We start from the raw sequence: 27,864 nt of genomic DNA on the forward strand, positions 1-27,864 counted from the left end.
GACTATATATAGCCTAGCTTATTACATAGTATAATGGACCAAAATATACTTAATGAAAGGAGAGGTCATGGGTTGTTTCCTTAACATGTGCACACCCCAAAATACCCTTAATGAAGGGTGTTTCTTCAATGCTCCAAAATCATGGGGTCACACTTCAAAACTTGTAGTCTCGAATTGGCATCAAATGTAAGCCCCCACGCAATCTTCCACACGCGGGTTTGTTTAATGGCATGCTCAAAACGGGTCCTCCATGCATGTTCTCGTATCCTCAAGGTGACCAAGTCTTGAGCTTCTATGTGTCGGCCTCTAAAGATGTCATCAAAAGATAAGATGGCCATTTGTCACGTATCACAAAGTCTATAATCATGAAAAGAAAAAAAATGAAGTATGCTTTTCCCGTACAAAACCTGAACCTTCAATTTTGCAAAGATGTGTTTAGCTTGAAATTTCACCAAAATAGTGGCTAGAGAAGGAGTGTTGCTAGAACGGCCATTGAAAAGAAACATAACTTTGCCAAGAATGGTCATCGAAAGGGGCATGTATGCTACAATAATGGTCACTAGAAAGAGGTGTCTAGCTGTTAGAACAATCACGCGGAACTAACGAGGCAAAAAATAGCAAAACATTGGAAAAAAAGAAAACTATCATGATCCAAAATAGGCACGTGATAGCACTTCTCATATCCTTCGTACAAGTAAGCATAGCCTAGCCTAAAAGAACACGAATTAAGGAAATAGAAAATGGAAGTGAAAGAATAGCATAATCCCAAATTTGTATAAACGAGACATAAGTCTCAAAAATACATCCCAGGTCGGTTTGTCACTAGTACAAGCCTCTAATACAGATTCAGATTAAGAATAATCATCTAAAATGTCTTAGATACGAATAAAACATAAGACATAAGTAGAGAGATCCAAGAAGTTTCGAAGTCAATCAACCACTACCTTTATTTCTGCGACGCCAATACTAAAAATAATACAATCTACGATCTACTGCTCGAACCAATACCTGCACAAGGTGCAGAAAACAAGAAAAAGGAAAGAGAAGCAACGGTGAGTACGAAGCCACGTGTACTCGGCAAGTATCATCGATAACCAACCCTAATCCAAAGTGATGGCGAGAACCACCACCCCAACTACCCAAGGTTTCCCAAACCATCTCTAACCCGTCAGATTATAGTACCTTTATCCTGTCAGGGTGACCAAACACAACGTTAAATAGATGTAGCAAAGACAGGGTAGACACATTAATTTAGCTGAGTCAACGCTATTTATTTTATATTCAACAATAAGGGAAGTCATTTATGAAGAAGACTCACTGATACGATATAACAGGCTTAAGCAATTATAACCAACCAATCCTTTGGGATAACAGACATATAAAAGAGTGTTTCTCATGCCACCAAAAGGTGTCACATAACTATATCTCCAATCAAGCCACAGCCATACCCCGCGTCTCTTAATATCTCAACCTTCTAATCACTATAAGATGTTATAAGACAATGTAATGAAGTAAAATGAATTCTCAAACACTATATTACAAACAAGGCTCTGTCACGATAATATAGTACAAGAACAAATACTAACAAAGTATCATACTAGGGAAGGTAATGCAATGCAAATGATGCAACGCAATGTAGTGATGATGGTGAATGTTTGAAAGTTATTGCATAACTTTTTGTATACACCTACCGAGCCTCACTGCTTCCAAGATAGGACCCATGAGGTTCGCAACCCATATACTTTCCATAATCTCAATCGACCTCTCCAGCTAGTGTTCACGGATCAAGGTTACCACAATATCTCATAAAATGTCTCAATCACCCTTGCCAACAAATGATCTCGGCCAAGGGTTTTATAGAAATTAACATTTGCCTTCGAATGGGGAAACCCTTAGTGGTATCAATCTCATGAACATGTATGAATGATATGAAGATATAATGCTCACATCCAAATCAGTGTGAAGATATGAATCAATTCAATACAAGTGTAAGTGAGCTCAGAATCAACTCCATATGATAATGTTCCATGATGTAAGCCATCATAGGGTATCACTGGTATAAATAGTCATGCATGACATCAATAATTTCATTTAAAGTCCCTCATTCGAGTATCATCAATATAATAAAGGCAATTTAATGCACTAACGTGGTCTATGATAACAAATCAAGCTCTTAGTCGGCGACACAATAACAAATATGACAATTAGATATACAATCATAGCCAACAATATCAACTCAAGCCCCCACTCGGGTATCACTACAATATATACTCTCCAAATCAGAAATAATATGCACATAAGCCTCCACTCAGACAAACGATAATAAATAATTTCTCAAGTCAACAATAATGTTCACATAAGCCCCCACATGGCAACACGAAATTAACAACAATCCGAATAACAATATATCGCGGAACTATCCAACCTAGCTTGTCCCATACAATAAGTCTTATCCACTATTACAAAACCATTTATACTTATTCTCTAAAGCTTGATTATTCCATCACTAACCATAATAGCATAATTATTTCCTAAGGGTCATTAATCTCCGATTATCACAATAAAGTTAGCTAAACAAGATTTAAGCCCTAAAATAGGCATCCAATATTAATTATTCAAGATCACTTAATTATCTATATACATTCTACTCTAAGGATATTTACAAGCAGTAATACTAACTAAGAAAGACAACTATTTAACTACAATCCACCAGAAGACTCTAGTACCCGTAGAAATGCTCGTCATTTCACTTAAGCGGGACCCCCAATCCTAGGCAAAGTCCCAAAATACAACTACAACCAAGCAAATAACACATAACTCCTCAGAGAAAGTCAAGGTACATCTGAACTTGCCTTAAATGAAGATCTGTAAGTCCAAACGCCGTCCAAAGCCTCAACTGGAAGCTTGACTCCCTCGAATCAACACCAAACACGTCCAATCTAATCAACTATGGCATCTACAAGTCAAAAGAAAGCTAATGATACCCATATTGATCCTATTTAAGATGAGTCCGAAACAGGTTCGAAAAATAGGTTCAAAAATAAAAGGGGTAAAACTGAAAATTTCTTTTAGAAATACATTCCTCAAGGTTATAGAAATTTACAACTGAAAACCATACAAAAACGCGTTGAAACGAGGTTAAAATCAATGAAAAATCATTTTTAAGCTTTATCGACAAAAATCCCAAAAATCTATGTTTAAAATCAAAGGATTTTGAAGTTGGATTAGTAAAGAAATCATTGGAAAAAAAGGGAACAAAGGTTTAGAAACTTACCACGGAAAAAATCTCAAAAACCCTTTTGAAACCACCTTAATCCGAGCTCTAGAAGTTCGGAAATGGACGAAAATCGCAAGAAAGAGATATTTATAACACACCAGCAATGGTCGCTAAAGCAATCAACGCTTAAGCGGCGAAATGGTTGCTTAAGCGATAGGCTTCAGCTGGTCAACCTTCGTTTAAGCTATCTAAAGTTGCTTAAGCGGCTACCACTAAAGTGACGTTAAAATGCTAAAGCGGTCTCTAGACGCTTAAGCGGCTACACCGGTTGAAAATGAAAAAGAAACCATTCGTACTCTCATAACTCAAGTTGGATAACTTTCAAACAGTTCAAAGGAAAATCTTTCTGCAATTTCATTTATTGAGCGGTCTTTCCTCCGAAAATCCAAATTGAAAAGTGAAAAACATTCCTAGTTGCAGTAATGTTGATTATTTATTCGGTGTTGAAGACATTCGGAATTTTATCTCTGATGACACTTTTGTAGTTAGTGATAGGAATGGAGACAGTTATTCTATCTATTTTGATATTAAAAATCAGATTTTTGAGATTGACAACGATCAATACAACAGGCATTAGCAATTCACTAAGTCCAAATGGACTCTGACCGGGTGCTCGGGACAAAAATACAACAACAACAACAACAACAAATCCAGTGTATTCCCACCTAGTGGGGTCTGGGGGGGTAAGATGTACGCAGTCCATACCTCTACCTCTGATGAAGTAGAAAGGTTGTTTCCGATAGACCCCCGGCTCAAGGCACGAGATACCACACAAACACATAGTAAAGCACAGAAGCAGATTACATAACATAAATACGGCACCCATAAGTAATATAAAACAGAGGAAAGCAGAGGAAAGCACACAGATTCGTAATAAAACATGGAACACGGAACACGGAATCATAACAAGAATAAAACCCCCACCAAGTAATTCCCTACACTAGCGACCCAAACTGGACCTAATCCTCTACCGAAATTCGCGCCCTCCAGACCTTCCTATCTAGGGCCATGTCCTCGGTGAGCTGTAACTGTTCCATGTCCCGCCTAATCACCTCACCCCAGTACTTCTTCGGCCTACCCCTACCCCGCCTAAAATCATCCAATGCTAGCCTCTCACACCTACGGACCGGGGCATCCATGCCCCTCCTCTTCACGTGTCCGAACCATCTCAATCGTGCTTCCCGCAGCTTGCACTCCACTGAAGTCACACCAACCTTCTCCCGGATAGTCTCATTCCGAACTCTATCCCCTCTAGTCAGTCCACACATCCAGCGCAACATCCGCATTTCTGCCACCTTCATTTTTTGGATGTGGGAGTTCTTAACTGGCCAACACTCCGCTCAATACAACAAGGCCGGACGGACTACCACCCTGTAGAATTTGCCTTTAAGCTTGGGCGGCACCTTCTTATCACACAGCAACCCCGACGCGAGTTTCCACTTCATCCATCCCGCCCCAATACGGTGCGAGACATCCTCGTCAATCTCACCGTTACTCTGGATCACGGACCCAAGATACTTGAACTTATCCCTCTTACATACCTCCTGTGCTTCCAGCTTCACTACTACCTCATTCTCCCGCCTCACGTCATTAAACTTGCATTCCACATACTCTGTCTTGCGTCTGCTCACCCTGAACCCTTTAGACTCAAGAGTTTGCCTCCACACCTCTAATTTGTCATTCACACCCCCTCGAGTCTCATCTATCAGAACTACATCGTCTGCAAAAAGCATATACCACGGCACCTCCCCTTGAATGCGCCGCGTCAACACATCCATCACCAACGCAAACAAAAAAGGACTAAGAGTAGATCCCTGATGCAATCCTGTCAGGACAGTGAAATGCTCTGAGTCCCCTCCCGCCGTCCTCACCTGGGTTTTCGCTCCATCATACATATCCTTAATTACTCTGGTATATGCCAGCGGTACTCCACTCACCTCCAAGCATCTCCAAAGCACCTCCCTGGGGACTTTGTCGTATGCCTTCTCCAGGTCGATAAACACCATGTGTAGATCCTTCTTCCTCTCCCTATACTGCTCCACCAACCTCCGCACCAGGTGGATTGCCTCCGTCGTCGAGCGGCCGGGCATAAATCCGAACTGGTTTTCCGAAATAGACACTATCCGTCTCAGCCTCACCTCAACTACTCTCTCCCAGATCTTCATAGAGTGAATAACTTAATCCCCCTATAGTTATTGCAACTCTGAATGTCCCCCTTATTCTTATAGAGAGGGACCATGGTACTCCACCTCCACGCCTCGGGCATCTTTGCCGTCCTGAAGATTTCATTAAACAATCCAGTCAACCACCTTACACCAGCCTCTCCAACGAACTTCCAAAACTCCACCGGTATCTCATCCGGCCCCGTCGCCCTACCCCTTCGCATCCTGCGGACAGCCTGTCTAACCTCTTCTACCTTAAAACGTCTGCAATAGCTAAAATCCCGACACTCCTCTGAGTGCTCCAGTTCCCCTAACACAATAGCTCTATCCCCTTCGTCATTCAAGAGCCTTTGAAAATACGACTGCCATCTCTTCTTAATGTGGCCGTCCTCCACCAACACTCTACTGTCCTCCCCCTTAATGCACCTCACCTGATCGAGGTCACAACCCTTCCTCTCCCTAGCCTTAGCGAGTCTAAACAACTTTTTCTCCCCTCCTTTCTCCTGTAACCCTGCATACAAGCTCTCAAAAGCGGCCGTCTTAGCTGCCGTGACTGCTGACTTTGCCTCCTTCCTCGCTAGCTTGTACTCTTTCCTGTTTACCCGCTTCTCCTCTTCGTCCTTACTTTCCACCAACTTAGCATACGCCCCTTTCTTAGTCCCCACTTTCTTCTCCACCTCTTCATTCCACCACCAATCCCCCCGATGGTGCCCGGCCCGGCCCCTAGAAACACCCAACACCTCACTTGCATTCTCCCTGATGCACCTTGCCGCCCTGTCCCACATACTATCCACGTCCCCCCTACACTCCCACACCCCCATTCCCGCCAACCTCTCCCCTATCTCCCACGCATTCACTGGCGTCAGGCCGCCCCACTTAATTCTCGGTCTACACTCCTTAGTCCTCCTCTTTCTATTCTTCTTTAAACCCAAATCCATAACCAAGAGCCTATGCTGGGTCGAAAGATTCTCACTCGGGATGACTTTACGGTCCTTACACAACGCCCTATCCCCTTTCCTAAGCAACAAAAAGTCAATTTGAGTCCTGGCTACCGCGCTTCGAAAGGTGATTAGGTGCTCGTCCTTCTTCGGGACAAAAATAAATCAATAATTCTACTAGGCTAATTTTCAACGTTTTGGACTCAATTGCAACGTCGGATTTTCTTAAAAGGATTGTTATCAACAAATTAGGCCCCCCCGGATCCTTTTAGGCCAAATTTAACTAGTTTTCGGATGGAGGATTGAAATGCAAAAATAAACGTTCCGAACCTGAACCAACGCCGCTACTAACTCAAATTCGACATTCCGGTTCTAATGGAACTGTCAGAATCATCATTCGAGGCTCGGATGACAAAATGTTGACCGAAGTCAAACTAATCCCTTTAAGGATGTTCAAAACCACAAATTCATTTAAACACTTTCGGACGCATCGGGAACCATGCCGACCATCCCACAACCTGAAATGAGACAAAGCAACCACAAGGAAAGGTAAAATGGTCAAAACACAGAAATTTCTAAATTTCAATACAATGGTCATTACGAAAACCTTCGTCAGGCAGGTGACACAAGGCCACCCTGCATTAGAGAAAAGTTACTTAAATCTCTGTCAAGATTATAGGGGCTGTGGTACCATGTGATAGGAGAAACCTCTCTGTGAAATTAGTTTGAGGAACAGTGCACAAAAACAACTCCTCATTTAGGAGTCTTAGGTTATGTACAATATGTTAAATTAATATTCTCTTTAACAAACATGGTAAGTAAATACAAAATATTCTATGGTATTCTTGTGAATATAATAAAATACCCTCCGAAATTCTCCTAGTCAAGCTCACTGGATCATGAGTTCTATGGACTAGCATCAGAGTTCTCCTTACTGTCGACATATAATTGCCCGGTGCTACTTGCTTATTCTCCAGTTGGCCTGCAATTTGATTCGATTTGCCTGTCTTCTCTTTTCAGCAAAATAAACAAATTCTAATTGATGCTGTTGTCCATGCGGTGAATGAGGACTATGCTGAGATGGCAAATGATTTTACCAGGCTGGGATTCCTAGCTAGTGGAACTGATGTTGCCCCCATTGTTCCAGCATTAGAAGCAATATGGCAGAACTCTCTTGAAAAAGGACTTGCTGACTTTAATTTCAGAAGTGTTACAGGTACCTTGAATAACTCGTTTTGTTCCTGTTAATTGCACCCTGCTCCCAACATAGTAAATTTGTGCTTTTCTCTGTGAATAACCTTATTTGATAACTATGCCCTTTGAAGTTGGTACTAGTAGATATGTGAAACTAAGAAGCTGCAAACAATAGACATTGTAATGCCCTAAACAACAAGCTCTCATCATTCAGACCCTTACGACACCTAAAATTTGCAGCACACTTTGTTGCACCAAGAGAGAGATTAAGCCATGGTTGTCTTTTGTGATGTCTTCCTTCTTTTGGTATTGTCTATTTTAAAAATGATGACCTACTACTTTGAGCTGAGTATTTCTAAAGTAAAACAGTTCATGCTTTGGCTGGTGCACGCTTTTACTGGATTAGCAACTTTGATAGGGAAGAGATTCGATGCCATACAGCATCTTGACCTGGGGTATGGCCTGAAATATTGTACTTGTAGCTTCACTTATGAACACTGCAGTTTTTAGAGATGAGAAGGTCTTTTGACTGGAAATTGAGCTGTAACCTTCCCCCATTGTCTAATTCATGTGATGCAAGATGTATATTATACTCTTCTGCTGTTGCTGATCAAGATGTTGACTGAGAAACATTATGGAGTCAGGTGTGTTTGGTAATTGGAAAATTCCATGAAGATGTCATTTTGTAGTGGTGGTTTACTGGAAAAGGAAATACTTAGGAAAACGGGAAAGGTGACTTCCTTCACGTATAGGTGGAAGTAATTTTTCCTCGAGAATAATCCAATTCTTGATCCACGTCTAACCAACTCTTTTTATATCATTATCAATCTTCAGTACTCGATAAAACACTATCCAACTTAGATTATTATCAATGTTTAATGAATACAGTTTTACAAAAAAAAAAATTAACTCACCAAGCAAACCTGAAAATAAGCGAGGAAACCACTTAATTTGCTAAATTCCTTATAAACCAAACACTTTTACTTTATAGGTTTAAGGAAATTAGATATCGCGAGAAATACAGCTCTGAGAGGTTGCTATTTTTATCATCTGATTCAATAGAAACCTTCTACTCCGTCTGTTTTAATTTGTTTGTTTAATTTGTTTGTCTAGTTTTGATCTGAGTTTAAGGAAGTAAAGAAGACTTGTGAATCTTGTGGTCTAAAACTAAAGATATATCAAATGTATCAAAATATCCTTTAATCTTGTGGCCTTAAACATGCCATGTGGAAAGTTGAAACAAAAGAGTTGCCAAAATAAAAGAAAGTGACATTCTTTTTGAAAATAATTAAAAAGGAAAGTAGGGCCATTGAAATGGAGGGAGTAATACATATGAACAATTCTCTGACATATGTGAAGATTGCTGTGACAGTGACTTTGCAGATTGTTATGGTTACTAATCTGTTTTGCTCAGTCAGAAACAAGCATTATTGAACTTATCATAGAGATTGACCAATAAGGAAAAGTGAAAAATTTTGTTAGCAGGCTTGAGGTTGGTTCTGGTTGCAAAACCACGTAATATCGGTTAAACTTATAATTATGGTATACTTGTTTACATGCTTAATGTGTTTAAAATTGGTTGTGAATGATTCGGAATGCTGCCTTTGCTCTGTTGATTTACTCATTTTGTCTCTTCCCTTATTCTTTATTTTTTAATAATTGTGGTGCCCTGGCCAGCTTTCGTGCACCTCAACTACATCCACGGGATACCTGCCACCTCCAACCAACGACAAATACCAAGTAACTTTGTCCACCAAAGCTAAGACAGATGGGAAGAATCGCCTAGTGTTTTTTCTTTGCCACGGCTGGGATTTGAACTTGAGACCTCGGGTTCCAACCCACTTCATTGACCACTAAGCCATACCCTGGGAGCTATCTATTCCCTTATTCTTGGCGTTCTACCTTATTTTCATCATCTATGATATCTTCAACTACTAAAGTTTCTGAACCAAAACCTTCTTTTTAATTGATAAAACTACAGAATTTATATATTCAACTTGAAAGTTGTAGATGTATTCTGTCACTATTCCAGCCACAGAGCTTCTCTTGCATCACTTCCATACCTAGGAGCTTGATTGAGTTGAATCTAGGGACATTCAGATCCCTACATTGCTCTATTGACAAGTTAAGCAAAAGTTATTGATGTAGAGATTAGTAATATATGGATAAGTAATACAGGGATTAGTAATGCAAGTATTATTTCGTGTTGAATATCTAGTTTGATGTAGCACAAATTAGCATATAATATATAATTAAAAATATTTGAATACTTTTTAAACAATATAGAATTTTTCTTAATAAGGATTAGTTTTTTGTCAATTTAGTATTTTGTCCTTGGTTTGTGTTGTATGGTACGATTGGGTGGGGGCCCTATGTCTTATGTCTTAGTCCCTATTTTCTTTTTTCGTATCGCTCTTATTTTCGCGTATTTCGTATTTCTCTGATTTCCAATTTACTATTTCTTATTCCTGATTTTATTATGTCATCCATCCACTTGTTACTATCCTTTAGCTTGAGCCGGGGGTCTATCGGAAACAGCCTCTCTACTTCTTCGGAGGTAGCGGTATGATCTGCGTACATCTTACCCTCCCCAGACCCCACTTGATGGGAATACACAGGGTTTGTTGTTGTTGTTGTTGTAGTATTTTTAATCCGCATATTACTAATACCCACATTCTTATTTCACATTTATCTCGCATAAAATATTACATTGATCCCGCATAACTTGTGCATGCAATATTTATAAGGATAAGAAAAAGGAGTAACCGAATATTGTATAGCTTAATGCTGATTTCTATGTGGATTGTGGAGATTAAATCTCCTCAAACCCAAACCAAACATTTGTATAACTTAGTGCTGATTTTAATGTGGATATTATATATCCTAAAACCCAAACCCAACCCAAATTATTTTATGAAATACGCAAAGTGATTTGCTAAGTATCTTATTTGTCTAACTACAACTGGCTACATGGGGGCCTATGTTGTTAACCTAATGTGAGTTCAGGAAGTCCTTGTGATGATTTAAAAAAATGTCTTCACTGTTATCTGGTTCTTATGGTTGGCATTTGTGACGATTAGTTCCTCTAATTAAGACTGCACAAGTAATTGTTTACGCTTCGTTGTTTGAAGACACCTGGATTTATCAATTGAGATCTATGATGCAAATGCTACCAGAGAAAGTTCAATTTGTTTTTTAACAGTATATATAATATTCTCACTGCAGGAAAATTCAATCAACTAGTTTACAACTATCCTATTCGAATACCAGAAAGGTTTTCTCTTGTCATTCGTTCTCTATTGACTCAAGAAGGCATTTGTTTGTCCCTGGAGCCAGGTTTCAAGTTTCTAGAGGTAAAACATCTAGCCTTTTGGCTGAAACTTTTGAAAAAACTGTAAGTTCCTATTTTGTCCTCATTAATAAGCCATCTAGTAATGCTGTTGGTACGAAAACCAGAGATATTTCTCCGCTAAACATTTGAATAAAATTTAACATGTTGATCCACAGGCATTAATTTTGACAACAAAAAAGAAATCTAGACCTGCATGGAAAAGATTTTGAAGTTTGGTATCACTCTAGACTAAAGTAGACCTTTAGCTCATACTCATGTCCTCCTTTTTATTTTTAGTTTTGATGAAGTAAGAAGTGTATTAATAACAAAGCATCCAGGGGATGCAAGATTTATGGAAATAGGAAGAGTCAACTCTAGAAAGGGCAAAAACAAAACCTATCATAATACACGTGAGCTGACAAAAGCTCATACTCGTGGCCCCTTGAAAGTTCTAATGAAGCACATTCTGTAATCTCTACTCTGCTTTTTAAGTAATGTAGCAATTAAGGCTACAGGCAAATGCAAATAAGCGATCAATCATTAGGCTGTTTTGATTTTAGGTGTACACCTATTTTGTCACAACACTTCAAATAATATAGGGCATTCTACTGGAAATATTCAATTCTAGTAATAGTACTCTTTATGCATGCAATTTTGCGTACTTTTTTTCTTATGTTTATGCTATTGATAATCATGAGCATCAAATCAGGTGGCATATCCTTATGTGGCAAAGCGTCTCCTAACAGACCCTAACCCAGCTTTACGGGAACGCCTTATACAGGTTGGTTAATGATCTCTTTTTTTTATCATGCTTTATGAAGAGCATTGTATTTTTCTATTTAACCTCTTATTCGACCTTTCTTAAACTTTTTATTGATGTTGGATTTGGATTATTGTGTCGTCATACAAGATATTTTTATATATTGCTCATTTTACTCTTTAGCTAATGTAAAATTAGGCCTCGGATAGTTCTATAACTTATTTAAAAGGTAACTAAATAATGGACGCAAAGAGTTGCATGAGTAAATGACGTCATTCTGAGACATCCCTAAACAATGGTATGTCCAGTTCTATGGCTTATCTGACTTGACTTGTTTGTGGACCATGGTGCAGCAGTTATGATATACTTAATTTTTGATATTTATGGCTGACGTCTTAACCTTTTCTGGAAATGCAGTGTCGAATACAACTATATGGTGTAACGATTAAAATTACTGTAGTTAAGTCGAGGATAGTTGCAACATGTGTTCTATATGGTAATTCAATAAGTTTATGAGAATTGTAATCCAGAGGCAGCCAATAGGAAGTATTGGTAGAAATGGGACCAAACTGGATGGACGTAGAGTTTATCTTGGAGAAAATGGACCCAATCAGCTTCAGATAATCCTTGCTTTTGCAGCTAGCATTATTTCTGATGGATCAGATCAGATTGAAGTTTAACTGCAGATCTCCTGATAGCTACTTATGGCTTATCCAGCTCAACAACCTAAATTATTTCTATAGTGAGAGAGTGGTTAACCTGTTAAACCATATTATTTCAGTGACTTTTTGACCATAAATTGGGAAGTCATTGGAGTAACTTTTCTGTGATAGTTGGCAGCCTTTTTCTGTAGTACTATGAGTGGTTGGATGATGGTTGATTAACAATAGGCAGCAGCTCGTTGAGGCTTTTTGCCTTGCTAGGCTTTGTTTCTTCTCTCTTTCAATGATTTGCCGAGAACAAACTAAGGTCAGAAAATGAAAAGAAATAACAAAAATTTTCATGGGTAGATTTTGTATTATTTGGGTAGTCCATATCTAGTCCAACTTCAGCCCAAAAATGGACTTTCAAATCGTGTAATAGTTTTTACAACTTGGAACATTGTGATACAGTTTATCCAAAGTTAAGGTGATACTGGTCCTTTGATAACGCTGCTAACAATATATTATGGGGATTTTTTTCTTCAATAGTAGTTGGATTGACAGTTAAATCTAGTGGAACACTTTCTGAAAAAGTGTCTGATTGAGTCCGGGATATTCTTCAACATCAATTAGCATACGTTGAGAAATCTTATTCATTCTGGGTCTGGAGTCAACCTAATCAACATGAATTCATTCATTTGGGTTGGAATTATCCATCCTCCATTAATTCCCCTTCCCCTCCCAACACTTTATAAAAGAACATTAAGGAACAAATACTAAAAGAAAGAAAAACCTGAGGATCCTTGATTAGCTTAAACAAATGGCATTTCTCTGGAAAAGCTTCCTGCGCAAACTACTGATTCTGTTTCTGTGCCTTCTGTCTCTGTTTCACTTGTTAGGTTCTGTTCAAGGATGGTCTCTTCCAGTGGAAAAGACTGGAGAACCTAATATCTCTAGCAAAGGAAAATGTCACAAAACTGAGCAAAAATCCTGCATTCCAAGGGAACAATAGGTACATCCTGGCACTCCCTTCTATACTCTTTTGACAAGTATACCTTTTGCATTATCATTTCCAATGACGTGAAACTTTTCACATTTTCTGGCTTGTTTTGTCAGAGGAACAAGCAAACATTTGAAGAATCAACAGAAATTGGACCTCACTGACACAATCAAGGATGGAGCTCGACTTTTCATAATTGATGAAGGAATTCGCAGGCAGCTTCTTCTTGCTTTGACCGAAGACTCCAAGCTTCACATTCAAGAAGTATGTAATAAATACCTGATAGATAGATAGTTGTCTATTTCAGAAGATGCACAACTCTAATGTGATTCTCTTGCAGGTAGTTGATGTATATAGATTGCTTGAAGACCAGATAGATGTACCTTCAATGGCTTTGGAAGTAGCACAAGGTACACTTCCATTGTTCATAGAGCCTTCCTTCCAGTTACATACTGGTAGATCATACATTTTATAATTTATGATCCATCATGAGCTTTACATATCTTAATTTTTTTCAGACTTACCATCCGTTGCTCGAGATATATTGCTTTCATGGAGTTCCTCTGTATTATCAGACAGATCAGACAGATAATTCCCCTCTCGTGCATCCTCGACCAATGATATTTCAATTTGTTATCATGATGTAAAGTTTGAGCTCTCCCTCTCCCCTCTTTTCCCCTCCCTTCTTTCCCTTTATTTCTTCTGCTCTTGATCGCATTTTTCCCATTGTAAAGTTTTGGGTAAATATACTTGTATAGTATAGGGGAAGCAGTAAAGAGATGAAAGTCGTGTAAATGAGAAATTCATGTCGACAACACATTTTTCACGGACGCAACAAACCTATCAAAAAGATAGCATCATGTATAGCAGTGATTATTGTACAGTTCTTGTTTGCTGAAACATATTCCCCTGAACATACAATTGGTTTGACATTCAGAAACCAAGCCCCTATTGTTCTTGATTTTATTTTGTCTGAAATGCCCATTGCAATGTCAAGCATTTAGCAGGATCCTGTTATCTGATAATCCAACACACAGACATAGAGCCGAACCCCCTTGTCACTACTGTTGTGCATCTCATAAGCCTTTTGGCTTGTATAAACTTGTATTTTGCAAACTTGGTGTCTGTAGATATTTTGGATTGGGTGTCAAAGGAGTGGTATGTTGTAAGTGTTATTTTTGTAAGATAAATGTTACTCCATATATACAGTAATATACTTCTGTAGTAGTCAATATGTAATATATTTCCTACATGAAAGGAACCAAAAATACACATTTTTCTTAATTGAAGGTTGAGTGTATTGTGTCACGTCACAAAGACTGTAAATCTTGGAAAATCAGCGATAAACAGTTGGGAGGAATGGATGAAAGAAGACAAGCCGGCCGGAAGTAGTATTTGGCAGAAAGAAGGCTGTTAGCGTCATCTATGATTCTTGCTTTACAAGTTCCAAAAGTTTCAGATAGTCACCTCAATGGCACAGTGATGAAGCTGCAGTGCATTTCCACTGCCTCATTCATGACCCATCTAGCATCTTGCTCTTTTACCCCATTAGAGACAATTGCATACATACAAGATGTTCGATCGGCAAAGGGGCTGGTTTAGGCATTGGACCAGTCTGGTTGGATCTGCCACACCTTTTATTCACTGGGTTCGTGAAGTAGTACGTGAAGTAAACGACTAGTTAGGACCTCTAGGGTCGTTTAATAGCCGATAGCCGATTGAAATTATGCAGGTACTAGTTATTCCTTCAAAACTTGTATTAGTTATGCAGACTGCAAGTTTTTAAATTGCAAAGTGAACGTCGTACTAACTTTATACATGAGTAACTTATTTCCTAATTAGCTCCAAAACTTGTATAACTTAGTATAATTTAAGGTGTGTGTACATAAGTTATCTTTTTACTAGCTACGAAACAACCCCTTAGTGCTCAAGTTTAACTCTTTGGAACTGTAAAGTGAAAAATAAGTAGCATAACTTCAGGGAATCGATCATTGCTCAAATTTAATTCATAACCACCCCAATGTATAAATTATCATAACATCCCTTTAATATTATAATTGTTGCATAACTAGTACGCGAATAGAATGATCCTCTGGAAAACTCATTGCTCAAGTTTAAGTAATCTTGAAACTCAGAAGAAATCTTGAAAAAAAAAATTACGTAACATTAGTTTGAGGGATTTATTGCTTGGGTGTAATTTATTTTATAACTGTCAAATGGAAATTTGAAAACTAAGCTGCATAGCTCAACATTTAATAAATACACGTGCGACAAACATTGAATTCAAAGTATTGCCTTACTCTGTACCACATCTTCAATAATATGAATACAAAAAATTGGGGACGTACTATTATGGAAAATTATAACTATAGGTGAACTAGGTATTTTTATTACTATTAAATTCATGAGAATCTGTCTGACTGTTACAGCTTCCACAGCTAACAAAGTAACTGTAGTTTCTTCTATTTTCGTTTTACGCAGTTCCCTGGTAAATTAGGGAAATATTAAGTCCCAATTCCCATCCTACATCCCTAACTTGTGCCTGATAACAACGAAGTCTGGACCCTGTGCAGTCAAAGATTCATTGAGCTACCACTAGCAAGTATAATACTACTCCACTATTTACAACCACCTAGATTCATCATTACTAGGTAGATTTAACTACCTTCTAGATTAGTTAATGGAATAAATGAAAATTGCTCATATATAATTTCTACCGGGGAGTTATAAAATTGAATGTATATATTTGCTTGTATACGAAATGCTATAAATATGCCAGTGAATACAAAGAAATTCTAGAGGCTTTCTTCTGCGACAAGGTTCAAACCCGTGACCTTGAGCCTAGTGTGTTGCGCTCACCAAAACCGTTGGAGCTACAAGGCAAATTGAAGCTTGATTTCCACTACACCACTTCAGTGCTAAAATGCAGGAGAAGCAGCGACTTCTACTGAAATGATGCAACCATATCTTTGAAGTGAACGAGGAGGTCGTCAATTGTCATGACTTGATGATCAGGTTTGTCTCTCACTCGAACACTCACCTATAATCATTCACATGTACAAGACCAGATTTTTCAGCAAAAATAGAAGTAAAAGTTGACTACAAGAAAATCATATGGAGGAAAATGCATGAACCCAGGATATAGAAATGCAGGCTGTGAGGATAAGGTCGGGGGAAAATAAGATACCTGCCCACTAGTGGCTTCAGCCTCTCCAACAACCAGAATATAGTTATACTGTGCCACTTGAGCCTCTCGTACCTGCATATACATTAGCACAAGCAGTCATTTTACAGTCCAATAATTAATTTGTCTGGTAGCTTTCTGAAGCCAGCTGTTGCTTAACTAATTCAAGAAAATGGCAGTCCTATTTTAATTTGAGAAATAGACTGACGTTCTCTTGAATTTGTTGAGCAGCATCGGCTTCAAGAGAACGGAAACATTTGCAAATCCTTTTGTATGCTGGTGAATAGTCACCAAAGTAGGTAACCACAATTGACATACAAAACCATATTGGTTACAATTATAAGGATCTAATCTTTATCTCATGGACTAAATGGTCAAATGACCTAAACTATGTCACTGCAAAAAGGAGTTTTTCACATAGATATAGGTTACATCATCTTCAATGGAAAAAATTGATAGAATGTGTCCATTGCAAAACTGAACATAAATTTTAAGGGCATTATGACCAAGTATATAATCATAATAGCGCAGACTGGTGAACGAGAGGTTTAGTGACATAACTGGTTGATTTTGCCAAATCTTTTTTTTGGGATAACCGTGGTATCCGGGCCAGCTTGTGCGCACCTCGACTAATTCCACGAGATACCTGCCACCTCCCACCAGCAACAGGTACCAGGTAACTTTGTCTACCAATACTAGAACAAATGGGAAGAAATCACCTAGTGTTTGTCTATGTTGGAACTCACGGTGTTCAACCCAACTTCATTGAACTACTAGACGACATCCTTGGGTGCTGACTTTGCCAGAACTCATGGAGTAACTATTACTAATGGGCCCTTATTTCCTTCTGTAAAATAAACTTCCCCAGAAAACAGAGAAATTCAATGTAGACCTAAATATTACTGTCAACTAATAATGAGATCATATATGAAAACTGCTAGTGACCCTCGAAAAGCAAACAAATCATGCATTTTACATGATAAATTACGATAGAAACTAACCTTTTTCTGGATTGTCCTGTCACTTGTATCAACATCAACATAATAACCAGCATCATGTATCCGCTCCCGGAGCTGAATAATATACGAGCAGCAGGTTAAAACAACTTCATAATGGATCAGGTACACACAAGAAATTATTCACGAAACATATTTGTTATTTATGTTTTATCAATCAGCAAGTTGACTTTTTTATATTGTATGTCCCTTTTTTGCCTTGACGTACCCCCTACCGCAAGACTTTTTATATTGTATGTCCCTTTTTTGGCCTTGTTAAAAGAATATATGTGCCTTTCAGGATACAAATACAGCGATTATGACTTATTGGGGTTCCAACAGTACTAAACAACATAAAACTCTTTTATCAACTGTCCAGCTTCCCCACCCAGACATCTTCCATAGTTACATGTATGCGGGTTCTACCAACTTCGTGATTCAAAGCACTTCACAATCACTCTTGATGCCTTTTTTTCCTCAAAATCAGAAACTCTGATTTACAGCACTTCAAAATCATGCTTCATGCATGTGTCCAATGGTGTAATTGCAGATGCCAATACAAAATCCTATATGGTATCCCCCCCACCCCCCACCCCTTCAAAATCTATCTGTACAAGCATGTTACCGTGTTTGAGAAACTAATTACATCCAGCCTACTTATTAGCGAACAAATTGAAGTTTAAATCTTCAGGTATCAACAACAAACTTCTCTTCCTGTACTTTTGTTGTGCCTGCTTGTTACTTCTAATTAATAAAACAGCTTACCTAGTCCAAAAAAGTATCAACAAACTAACTTACTTTAAAGAACGAATAGAAACAACGAAAAAAAAACAACTCCTAACTACCTTGAGTACCCTTTGAGTAGAATAAAAAGAAGAGAAAAATGTAGACATACCCAACATTAATAATATTACACCAGAATAAAAATATCTAAGGAATACAATCCAATCAGATGCAAAGAAAAGATTTAGAGAAAGCAAAGTCTTCTAGTAGTTAAACCATTAATACATCAATAGGATGAAGTATGTAAATGTAACCAACCTTAAGTGCATATGACTGAGACTTGTCGGAAACAGGACAGACCATTGCTTGACGTGGACTAAGCCAGAAAGGCCATTTTCCCTTGAAATGCTCCAAAAGAATAGCGAACATACGCTCAACTGATCCGAGGATCGCTCTATGTATCATAACTGGTCTCTCTCTCTTACTTTCATCTTCTGCTGAGTATGATAGGTTGAAACGTTGAGGGAGTTGGAAATCAAGCTGAAAAAACAGCATTCAGATGATACTTCCCACATGGTACAAAAGAACATGCAGAGAAACTACAAAGGTGAAGAATGATATTGTCTGTGGAAATGGACCAAGGAGAATAAGAACAAATATGACCTGCAGTGTCGCACACTGGAATTTCCTCTTCATTGCATCAGAAACACTTATGTCAATTTTTGGGCCATAAAATGCTCCATCTCCTTCATTGATCTAATCAAATGGGATTCTTTAAGTAAAGGGCAATATTAAAGCAATTAAGAAAAAGAAATAACCAAAAAAGCACTGATACAAACGGGACTACCTCAATTTTCCATATATAAACAGGAAAATAGCTAGAGGAACAACCCCAAACCCTCACTTTCTCTGTCAGGTAATCCAAAAAAGGTACTCCCTCCATCTCATCTATATGACAACATTTTATTGAGCAAGGAGTCTAAGATCTTACATTAAATAGTATTAAAGTAAAGATAAGTCAAATTACAACAACAACAACAAACCCAGTGTATTCCCACATAGTGGGGTCTGGGGAGGGTAAGATGTACGCAGTCCATACCACTACCTCCGAAGAAGTAGCAAGGTTGTTTCCGATAGACCCTCGGCTCAAGACACGACATAATAACCAAATCCGTAATAAAGCACGGAAGATGAGAAGACATAAATACGCCACCCACAATGAATAATAAACAAATAATAGTAAACAAATTCATAATAAAGCATGCAACAAGGTGGCATAACAAGAATAATACACCCACCAAGTAAAGCCCTACCCCAACGACCCCAAACTGGTACTAGCCTTCTATCCTAATTCGCGTCCTCTAGATCTTCCTATCTAGGGTCATATCTTCAGTAAGTTGTAACTGTTCCATGTCCCGCCTAATTACCTCTCTCCAGTATTTCTTCGGCCTACCCCTACCCCGCCTGAAGCCATCCAACGCAAGCCTTTCACACCTACGAACCGGGGCGTCCGTGCCCCTCCTCATCACGTGCCCGAACCATCTCAATCGAACTTCCAGCATCTTGTCCTCCACCGAAGCCACTCCAACTTTTTCCCGAATGGTCTCATTCCGAACTCTATCACCCCTAGTAAGCCCACACATCCAACGCAACATCCGCATTTCCGCCACCTTTAATTTTTGAATGTGAGAGTTTTTGACTGGCCAACACTCCGCTCCATACAACATGACCGGACGGACTGCCACCCTATAGAATTTGCCTTTAAGCTTGGGCGGCACCTTTTTATCACACAAGACCCCCGAAGCGAGCTTTCACTTCATCCATCCCCCTGAATCAAGGACCCGAGATACTTGAAACTATCCCTCTTACACACCTCCTGGGAATCCAACCTTACTACCACCTCGTTCTCCTGCCTCATGTCATTAAACTTACATTCCTTGCTCCTACTCAACCTGAACCCCTTAGACTCAAGGTTCTGTCTTCACAACTCTAGTTTATCATTCACACACCCCGCGTCTCATCAATCAAAACTACATCATCTGCAAAAAGCATACACCAAGGCACCTCTCCTTGAATACGCCGGGTCAACACATCCATCACCAAAGCAAACAAAAATGGGCTAAGAGTAGATCCCTGATGCAACCCTGTCAAGATGGAGAAATGCTCTGAATCTCCTCACGCCGTCCTAACCCAAGTCTTAGCTCCATCATATATGTCCTTGATTGCTCTGATATACGCCACCGGGACCTCACTCCCCTCCAAGCATCTCCAAAGAACCTCCCTAGGGACTTTGTCATACGCCTTCTCCAAGTCGATAAACACCATGTGCAGGTCCTTCCTTTCCCTATACTGTTCCACCAGTCTCCGCACCAAGTGAATTGCCTCCGTCGTAGAGTGCCCAAGCATAAATCCAAACTGATTCTCTGAGATAGTCACTAACCTCCTCAACCTAAACTCGACCACTCTCTCCCAAATCTTCATAGTGTGGCTCAATAACTTAATACCCCTATAGTTGTTGCAACTCTGAATGTCACCCTTGTTCTAATATAGAGGGATCATAGTACTCCATCTCCAAGCCTCGGGCATTTTCGCCGACTTGAAAATGTCGTTAAATAGAACAGTCAACCATCTCAAGCCAACCTCGCTAGAAAACTTCCAAAAATCCACAGGAATCTCATCAGGCCCCGTCACCCTACCCCTACGCATCCTGCGGACAGCCTCTCTAACCTCCTCTACCTTAAAGCGTCTACAATAACTAAAATCACGACACTCCTCAGAGTGCTCCAGCTCCCCTAACACAATCGTTCTATCCCCTTTATCATTCAATAACCTATCAAAGTACGTCTGCCATCTTTCTTAATGTGACTATCCTCCACCAACACTCTACCATCCTCCCCATTAACGCACTTCACCTGGTCGAGGTCACGACCCTTCCTCTCCCTAGCCTTAGCAAGCCTAAACAACCTCTTTCTCCGTTCTTTCACCTCCAACCCTGCATACAAGCTCTCGAACGCTGTCGTCTTAGCCGTCGTAACTGCTACCTTAGCCTCCTTCCTAGATATCTTGTACTCCACCCTATTAACCCGCTTCTCCTCTTTATCTTTTCTCTCAACCAACTTTGCATACGCCCCCTTCTTCGTCTCCACTTTATTCTTAACTTCTTCGTTCCACCACCAATCCCCCTGACGGTGACCAGCCCGACCCCTAGAAATACCCAACACCTCACTAGCAGTCTCCTTGATGCACCTAGCTACCCTATCCCACATATCATCCACGTCTCACTTACTCTCCCACACCCCCATTCCCTTCACCTTCTCCTCTATCTCCCGTGCAATCGCCGGCATTAAGCCGCCCCACGTAATTCTAGGTCTACCCTACTCACATCCTCTCTTCTTATCTTTCTTAATACCCAAGTCCATTACCAAAAGCCTATGTTGAGTCAAAAGATTCTCACTCGAAATGACTTTACAGTCCTTACACAACACCCTATCCCCTTTCCTAAGCAGCAAAAAGTCAATTTGGGTCTTGGCTATCGCGCTTCGGAAGGTGATCAGGTGATCGTCCTTCTTCAGGAAGCTCGAATTCACCACAACCAACCCAAAGGACCTCGCAAAATCCAACAAAGCAGCTCACTCTTCATTCCTCTCTCCAAAACCAAAACCACCATGCACATCATCCAAGCCTCCCGGTAACGCTCCAATGTGCCCATTGAAGTCCTCTGCTACAACAATCTTCTCAGAACTAAGCACTCCTCTCACCACCTCATCCAACGCCTCCCAAAACCGCATCTTCTCCTCCCAACCCAAGCCCCACTGCGGCGCATAAACACTACACTCGTTCAGGGTAAACCCCTCCAATGACCAACTTAACAGTCATCAACCTATCGCTGACCCTCTTAACCTCCACTACCTGCCCTCTAAGCTCTTCATCCACTAAAATGCCAACTACATTCTACGCCTTTCGCTACCCATCTACATCCCTAGCCTTAGACCCTACCCACTTAGTCTCATGTACACACGCAATATTGATCTTCCTCTTTCTAAGAATCTTCACCAGCTCTATAGACTTACCCTGAAGAGTCCCTATATTCCAAAACTCAACCCTCAGCCTATCGACTCTAGCAATATGTCTTCCTCTACCACCCCTAACGCCAGACCTTGCCCCCACTCCCCCGCCCGCCCTTCCCTCCTCCTTCACCCCCAAAACAGCCCCCTTCCCAACCCCCTCGGACATGACCCTATCCTACCATCAAAGCCCACAGCCACAACTCCACAAAAAAACAAATAACGATAGTAATAAAGCAATAGCAGGAAATAGAAGGCACAAGCAAAGTATTAAGGAGTAAACAAGGAAAAAGTCTATCCCACAAATTATAACTAAGCCGAGCGATGTAATAATCCAGAACACTACTCAACAACAATCCGCAAACAAAGCATCCAGACACCAATACACACACAAGCAACAAGAAACGACGCAGAGAAAGGGAAACAGAAACAAAATAATATAGAGGAATCAAAACTGTATGAAGTGGCTAAATGAATACAAGATAAGATGTCACTGGTACGCCTGCTAGCTGTTGGTTCCGTCGATTTGATGACAAAAGTTTGTTGCGGAAATAAGGTAGCTGGTAAAAAGACTGTTGGTACGTCTCCGGAGTGTCGTCGGAGTAACGCCGAAGAGGCTTCCGGGTCTTGCCGGGATCTGGACGTCTGCTAACCTCGAACCACCTGTTTGACCTACCTTTTTTGCCGCAGATAAAACCCTTCCCTGTTGCCGCGAGTCGAGCCGGCGAGGACCCTAAATCCGCCGGCGACGACCGCAGTGACGGAACAAGGGAATTAAGGGGGGGCGAGTCTATAGAGGAAACTGGGGGAGAGGGAGATCTGGGGTGGAAGAGAGGTTCGACCTTACCTTTTCCAGTTCAATCGACGCCGGCGCCAGCGTCAGAAGCTGCCGGTCAGTCGAGGTGGAGCGTATAGGTGAACGTTAAAGGATGAAGGTGAATGTTGGAGAGAGAACGAAAGAGAGAAAGAAAGAAAGAAAGAAAAAGTCCTATCAAGGGTGTGGCCTACCGGTCAATAATGTGGGTTGAGCACCATGAGGTCTCAGGTTCAATTCCTAGCAGAGACAAACACTAGGTGATTTCTTTCCATATGTTCTAGCCTTGATAGATAGAGTCACCTGGTACTTGTTGCTGGTGGGAGGTGGAAGGTATCCCGTGGAATTAGTCAAGGTCTGCCCGGACACCGCGTTTAACCAAAAAATGTAGTCTAACAGTGAAATTTTTACATTTTAAAATCCAACAAAATTGATAGCAAACCTCCCATGGCTTCCCATGCTCATCCAATGCTTCGGAAAGAGCAGCTTCAGCCTTTACCCAAGTTTCAATGTCTCCGAGATATCTTTCAGGCCTCTGCAAGTCAGAAAAATATTTGTTATACATGGAAAGAAATTGTGCGCATGTGTAAAATGTGGAAAACGTTCACAAAATGAATGATCCATATTAAGGGTGACTATCTGTAATGATTATTAAAACAATAACCGCATGTAGTATCAATATCAGCTGAAATTGCATATATTAAATTTGAAGGATAATGGAATAGATAAAGCCATACTGTTGATAACTTCAGGTCAAAAGTGAAACCAAATATCTTATACACATAGCTGATGAACTCCAAGACACCCTTGACTTCATCCTTAATCTGCACCATGAAGAACATAGGTCAAACTAGTTTCCAGAAAATGTATATGTTAGAGTTGCTAACTGCACATAATCATAAATCTTAACCCACCTGTGACTCCCTGCAAAAGATGTGAGCATCATCCTGCGAAGGAATAGATTATTAAAAAAGATTGTTATAGCACAACAGAGTCATTAAGATGTTTAGTAGAAACAGATTCTACAGGAAGAAGTTTCTTGGCAATAGATTATCCTAGTTGTGAAAAAACCACAGAAATATAACCGCCAATTAAACAATGTGAAAAACAAAATGGAATAAAAGGACCTAAGAGCCTACAGGTTGTTCTTAATTTCTTACACAGGAAGAAACAGGGAAAATTTGTATCAAACAAATGACAATGCTCCTTAAGGAAAACACTAGCATGATCATCTATAGAAGATGAAATGGAAACCAAGAAGGCAATACCTGCTGAAATCTCCTGACACGTGTTAAGCCAGTAAGTGCACCGCTGGCCTCATTCCTGTGCAGAACCCCAAAGTCAGCCAGACGAAGCGGTAACTCTGCATTGTTGGACAGCTGATTAATGAATAATGTGTTGCTTGAAGTGGCAATAACATCCATCAGAGAGATAAAGGAACTATAAAGACAAAACTAAGTTCGGTCATGGTGCAGCAGACTGCTAGAGCATGGAATTAATAATGAGAAGATTTTGGATTTTATGGAAAGACAAAAACATTTGCAGTGAACATGCTACACGTTTAAACAGCCTTCCTTTTAGATAACAAATCTAAATGAAATTTCACCCCTCAGCAGAGGTGCCCTACGCTGAGCTTCTTTGAAATTTGACCAGCTGATGTTAGAATAAATACCGAAGACAATATAATAGTGTCTTTGCAGTTATTAGTAGCAGCAACATTTAGTCTTCAAGCGTCCGTTATGTTTTATTGATCAAGTAATAAAATTTTGCAAATAAGGGCAAGAAAACACCCGCATACACGAAGTATACAAGTGTCCTCTATGCTATTATCGAAATCTCAGATCAGATTTCACTTGGTTTCAAGAATTGCACGCAAGATCAATACTACAACAAGAATGTGCAAGTAAAGCAAGAAAAAAAGGAAGTAACTGCTGGTTAGAACAAAGAAGCAAAGTAATTATTGGAGAATCTCACCCCTGTAGGAACGAACCCTGTGATCAAATATTAAACAATGACCCGGACAGTTCATTGGCTTCAGCCCAAATTCTTGCTTTTCAATCTGCAGGACAAAGATGCAAGAAACATTGCTTAGGAAAGATGGCACCTACCTAAAATCAGCAGCTAGAGACACCACTTCTTACAAGACAACCCTAGCTAGAAAAGGTGCAAATTTTAATAGAACAGCATCGTCCAACGAAAGTAAAGGCAGGCTAAAAACAACAAAAATCTAGATTATTTCTTATAACTAGATATCTCCTCTTGTTTCTACTAATTATCTGGCACTCTTATCCGAGTTAAATAATCTGCAAGTCAATTTGTGAGCAAATCCGATTGTATACTTTTTATTTCTTTTGCAAATGGAATGCGTAAATGATCAGGAACTCCAATTACAGCTCTTAATATCTTTTTGTATAAGCTAATCTTGGGGCTCCTCCTTTCTCTTTTTTTCTGTTCTCTTTAGGGTGCAACTACAGCACTTTCTTAATGCTGGTTTTGACATCAATAATATTACCTATTGCAGAAGAGAACGTGGCATACTAGAAAATTTACAGAAACATGAAACAATCGACATAAAGAACATAATTTTTAAGCTTATCCGGGACAAATATATTGCATCAGCTTTCAATTTATTTATTTTTTGACAAGGTAAATAATTTTATTAACATTTGGGGGAAAACCCTTATACATATATCAAAAGGAGAGAGCCTACATCAAATTATGGTTATCAACAAAAGAGGTCCAATCCTCTATACAAATTGGGACCTCACAAGTACACTAGAAGTACACTAGATACAAAACACTACTCTTTAGTTTTGTGAAATAAAGTTCTACCCCTTCCAACGCCCTCCTATTCCTCTCATTCCAAATGACCCAAATGACTGCCAAGGGGGCAATGCTCCATACTCTCGTGCTTTACTTCCTCTTTTAAGAGTCCAACTTTGCAAAGCCTCCTTCACTGTGCGCGGCACGACCCATTGCGTCCTAAACAAATTTAGAACCACCCTCCATAACCGACTAGCCACCTCACAATGTCGAAGGAGATGATCTACACTTTCGCCGCCACTTTTACACATGAAACACCAACTGGTATGGATGATTTTCTTCTTTCTCAGATTCTCTGTTGTTAAAATCAAACACCCAGCCGCTAACCACACAAAGAAACAAACCTTCTTTGGTGTTCTATGAATCCAAATGGAATCATGAGGAAAGGTATCTTCCTTTCTCACTAGTAACCTCTTATAAAAAGAGCTGCCAGTGAATAAACCGATTCATATATATATATATATATAAAAAGAGAGAGGAGTGAAAGAAAGCAGGAGACGGTCGTCATGCCTGCTTCCTCCGTGATTTTACTATATCACCCCTAATTAATTATTATATATCATTTACGTATTAAAAAATTAATAATATTTAATAAAAAAATAAAATACACATTTATGACATATCTGCTTCAGCTGCTTCAATCGTAATTTTACTATTTCATCCCTAATCAATTATTATAGGTCATTTAAGTATTAAAAAAATTAATAATATTAAATAAAAAGATAAAATAAACAAAAAATGATAAACTAAATATTGATGTTTTAAATTATCTTTTTGACATCTTTTATGAGGCCCGTCTAAATTGTTTTCACAACTATTTTTTATATTAATTATGTTATATCACTTCTAATAAATTATTCTCTAATTAATTACTATATGTCATTTACGTATTAAGAAATTAATAATATTTAATAAACATTTATGACATGTCTGTTTCAGCTGTTTCAATCGTAATTTTACTATTTCATCTCTAATTAATTATGATGAGTCATCTAAGTATTAAAAATAATATTCAATAAAAAGGATGAAATAAACAAAAAAATAATAAATTCACTATTAATGTTTTAAATTAACTTGACATCTTATATGAGGCCCGTTTATATTTTTTTCACAACTATTTTTGTAGTAATTTTTTTGTATCACTTCTAATAAGTTATTATGAGTCATTTAAGACATGTCTACTTCACAACTTCAACCGTGATATTTGATTGACTTTCGAAATTATCTAAGTGTCACTTAAATTGGAATAGAAGAAAAAGTATTATAAATCATAATAATTAGAAAGTTAAATTATTTTTAAAATATAATTGACTATCAGCACTACAAACGTTTGGACAAGGAGAGTATTATAAATTATAAATGACTAACAGCTTAAAATAATAAATTACAATGTCAAAAAACTATTATAAATTACAATAGCTAGCAACTTAAAAGATCAGTGGAGTGCAAGATGCGGGAAGCACGATTGAGATGGTTCGGACACGTGAAGAGGAGGAGCATGGATGCCCCGGTCCGTAGGTGTGAGAGGCTAGCGTTGGATGGTTTTAGGCGGGGTAGGGGTAGGCCGAAGAAGTACTGGGGTGAGGTAGTTAGGCGGGACATGGAACAGTTACAGCTCACCGAGGACATGACCCTAGATAGGAAGGTCTGGAGGACGCGAATTACGGCAGAGGATTAGGGCCAGTTCGGGTCGCTAGTGTAAGGAATTACTTGGTGGGGGTTTTATTCTTGTCATGATTCCGTGTTCCGTGTTCCATGTTGTATTACGAATCTGTGTACTTTCCCCTGCTTTCTTCTGCTTTATATTACTTATGGGTGCCGTATTTATGTTATGTAATCTGCTTCTGTGCTGCACTATGTGTTTGTGTGGTATCTCGTGCCTTGAGCCGGGGGTCTATCGGAAACAGTCTTTCTACTTCATCAGAGGTAGAGGTATGGACTGCGTACATCTTACCCCC

The 27,864-nt window shown here is 39.3% G+C and overlaps 2 protein-coding genes across 2 annotated transcripts in view; one reads left to right on the plus strand and one right to left on the minus strand.

The window, feature by feature from the left end:
* The window catches only part of LOC107871468 (protein ACTIVITY OF BC1 COMPLEX KINASE 1, chloroplastic), a 26,642-nt gene extending 12,456 nt beyond the window's left edge, over positions 1-14,186 (plus strand). Inside the window, exons 8-14 of the mRNA XM_016718411.2 lie at positions 7,398-7,593; positions 10,797-10,924; positions 11,612-11,683; positions 13,203-13,315; positions 13,420-13,567; positions 13,644-13,713; positions 13,822-14,186. Coding sequence (XP_016573897.2) covers positions 7,398-7,593; positions 10,797-10,924; positions 11,612-11,683; positions 13,203-13,315; positions 13,420-13,567; positions 13,644-13,713; positions 13,822-13,895 — 801 coding nt within the window. The 3' untranslated portion in view covers positions 13,896-14,186. The remainder of the gene's footprint in view (positions 1-7,397; positions 7,594-10,796; positions 10,925-11,611; positions 11,684-13,202; positions 13,316-13,419; positions 13,568-13,643; positions 13,714-13,821) is intronic.
* Positions 14,187-15,984: 1,798 nt separating this feature from the next.
* The window catches only part of LOC107871475 (threonine--tRNA ligase, mitochondrial 1), a 20,877-nt gene continuing 8,997 nt past the window's right edge, over positions 15,985-27,864 (minus strand). The window contains exons 11-20 of the mRNA XM_016718424.2: positions 25,058-25,142; positions 24,352-24,446; positions 23,998-24,030; positions 23,821-23,907; positions 23,526-23,618; positions 18,869-18,961; positions 18,524-18,745; positions 17,489-17,560; positions 16,491-16,562; positions 15,985-16,343 (exon numbers count right to left, since the gene is read on the minus strand). Of these exons, the coding sequence (XP_016573910.2) occupies positions 16,248-16,343; positions 16,491-16,562; positions 17,489-17,560; positions 18,524-18,745; positions 18,869-18,961; positions 23,526-23,618; positions 23,821-23,907; positions 23,998-24,030; positions 24,352-24,446; positions 25,058-25,142 (948 nt within the window). The 3' untranslated portion in view covers positions 15,985-16,247. The remainder of the gene's footprint in view (positions 16,344-16,490; positions 16,563-17,488; positions 17,561-18,523; positions 18,746-18,868; positions 18,962-23,525; positions 23,619-23,820; positions 23,908-23,997; positions 24,031-24,351; positions 24,447-25,057; positions 25,143-27,864) is intronic.

This window comes from Capsicum annuum, chromosome 1 (genome assembly GCF_002878395.1).
Source record: "Capsicum annuum cultivar UCD-10X-F1 chromosome 1, UCD10Xv1.1, whole genome shotgun sequence".
NCBI lineage: Eukaryota > Viridiplantae > Streptophyta > Magnoliopsida > Solanales > Solanaceae > Capsicum > Capsicum annuum.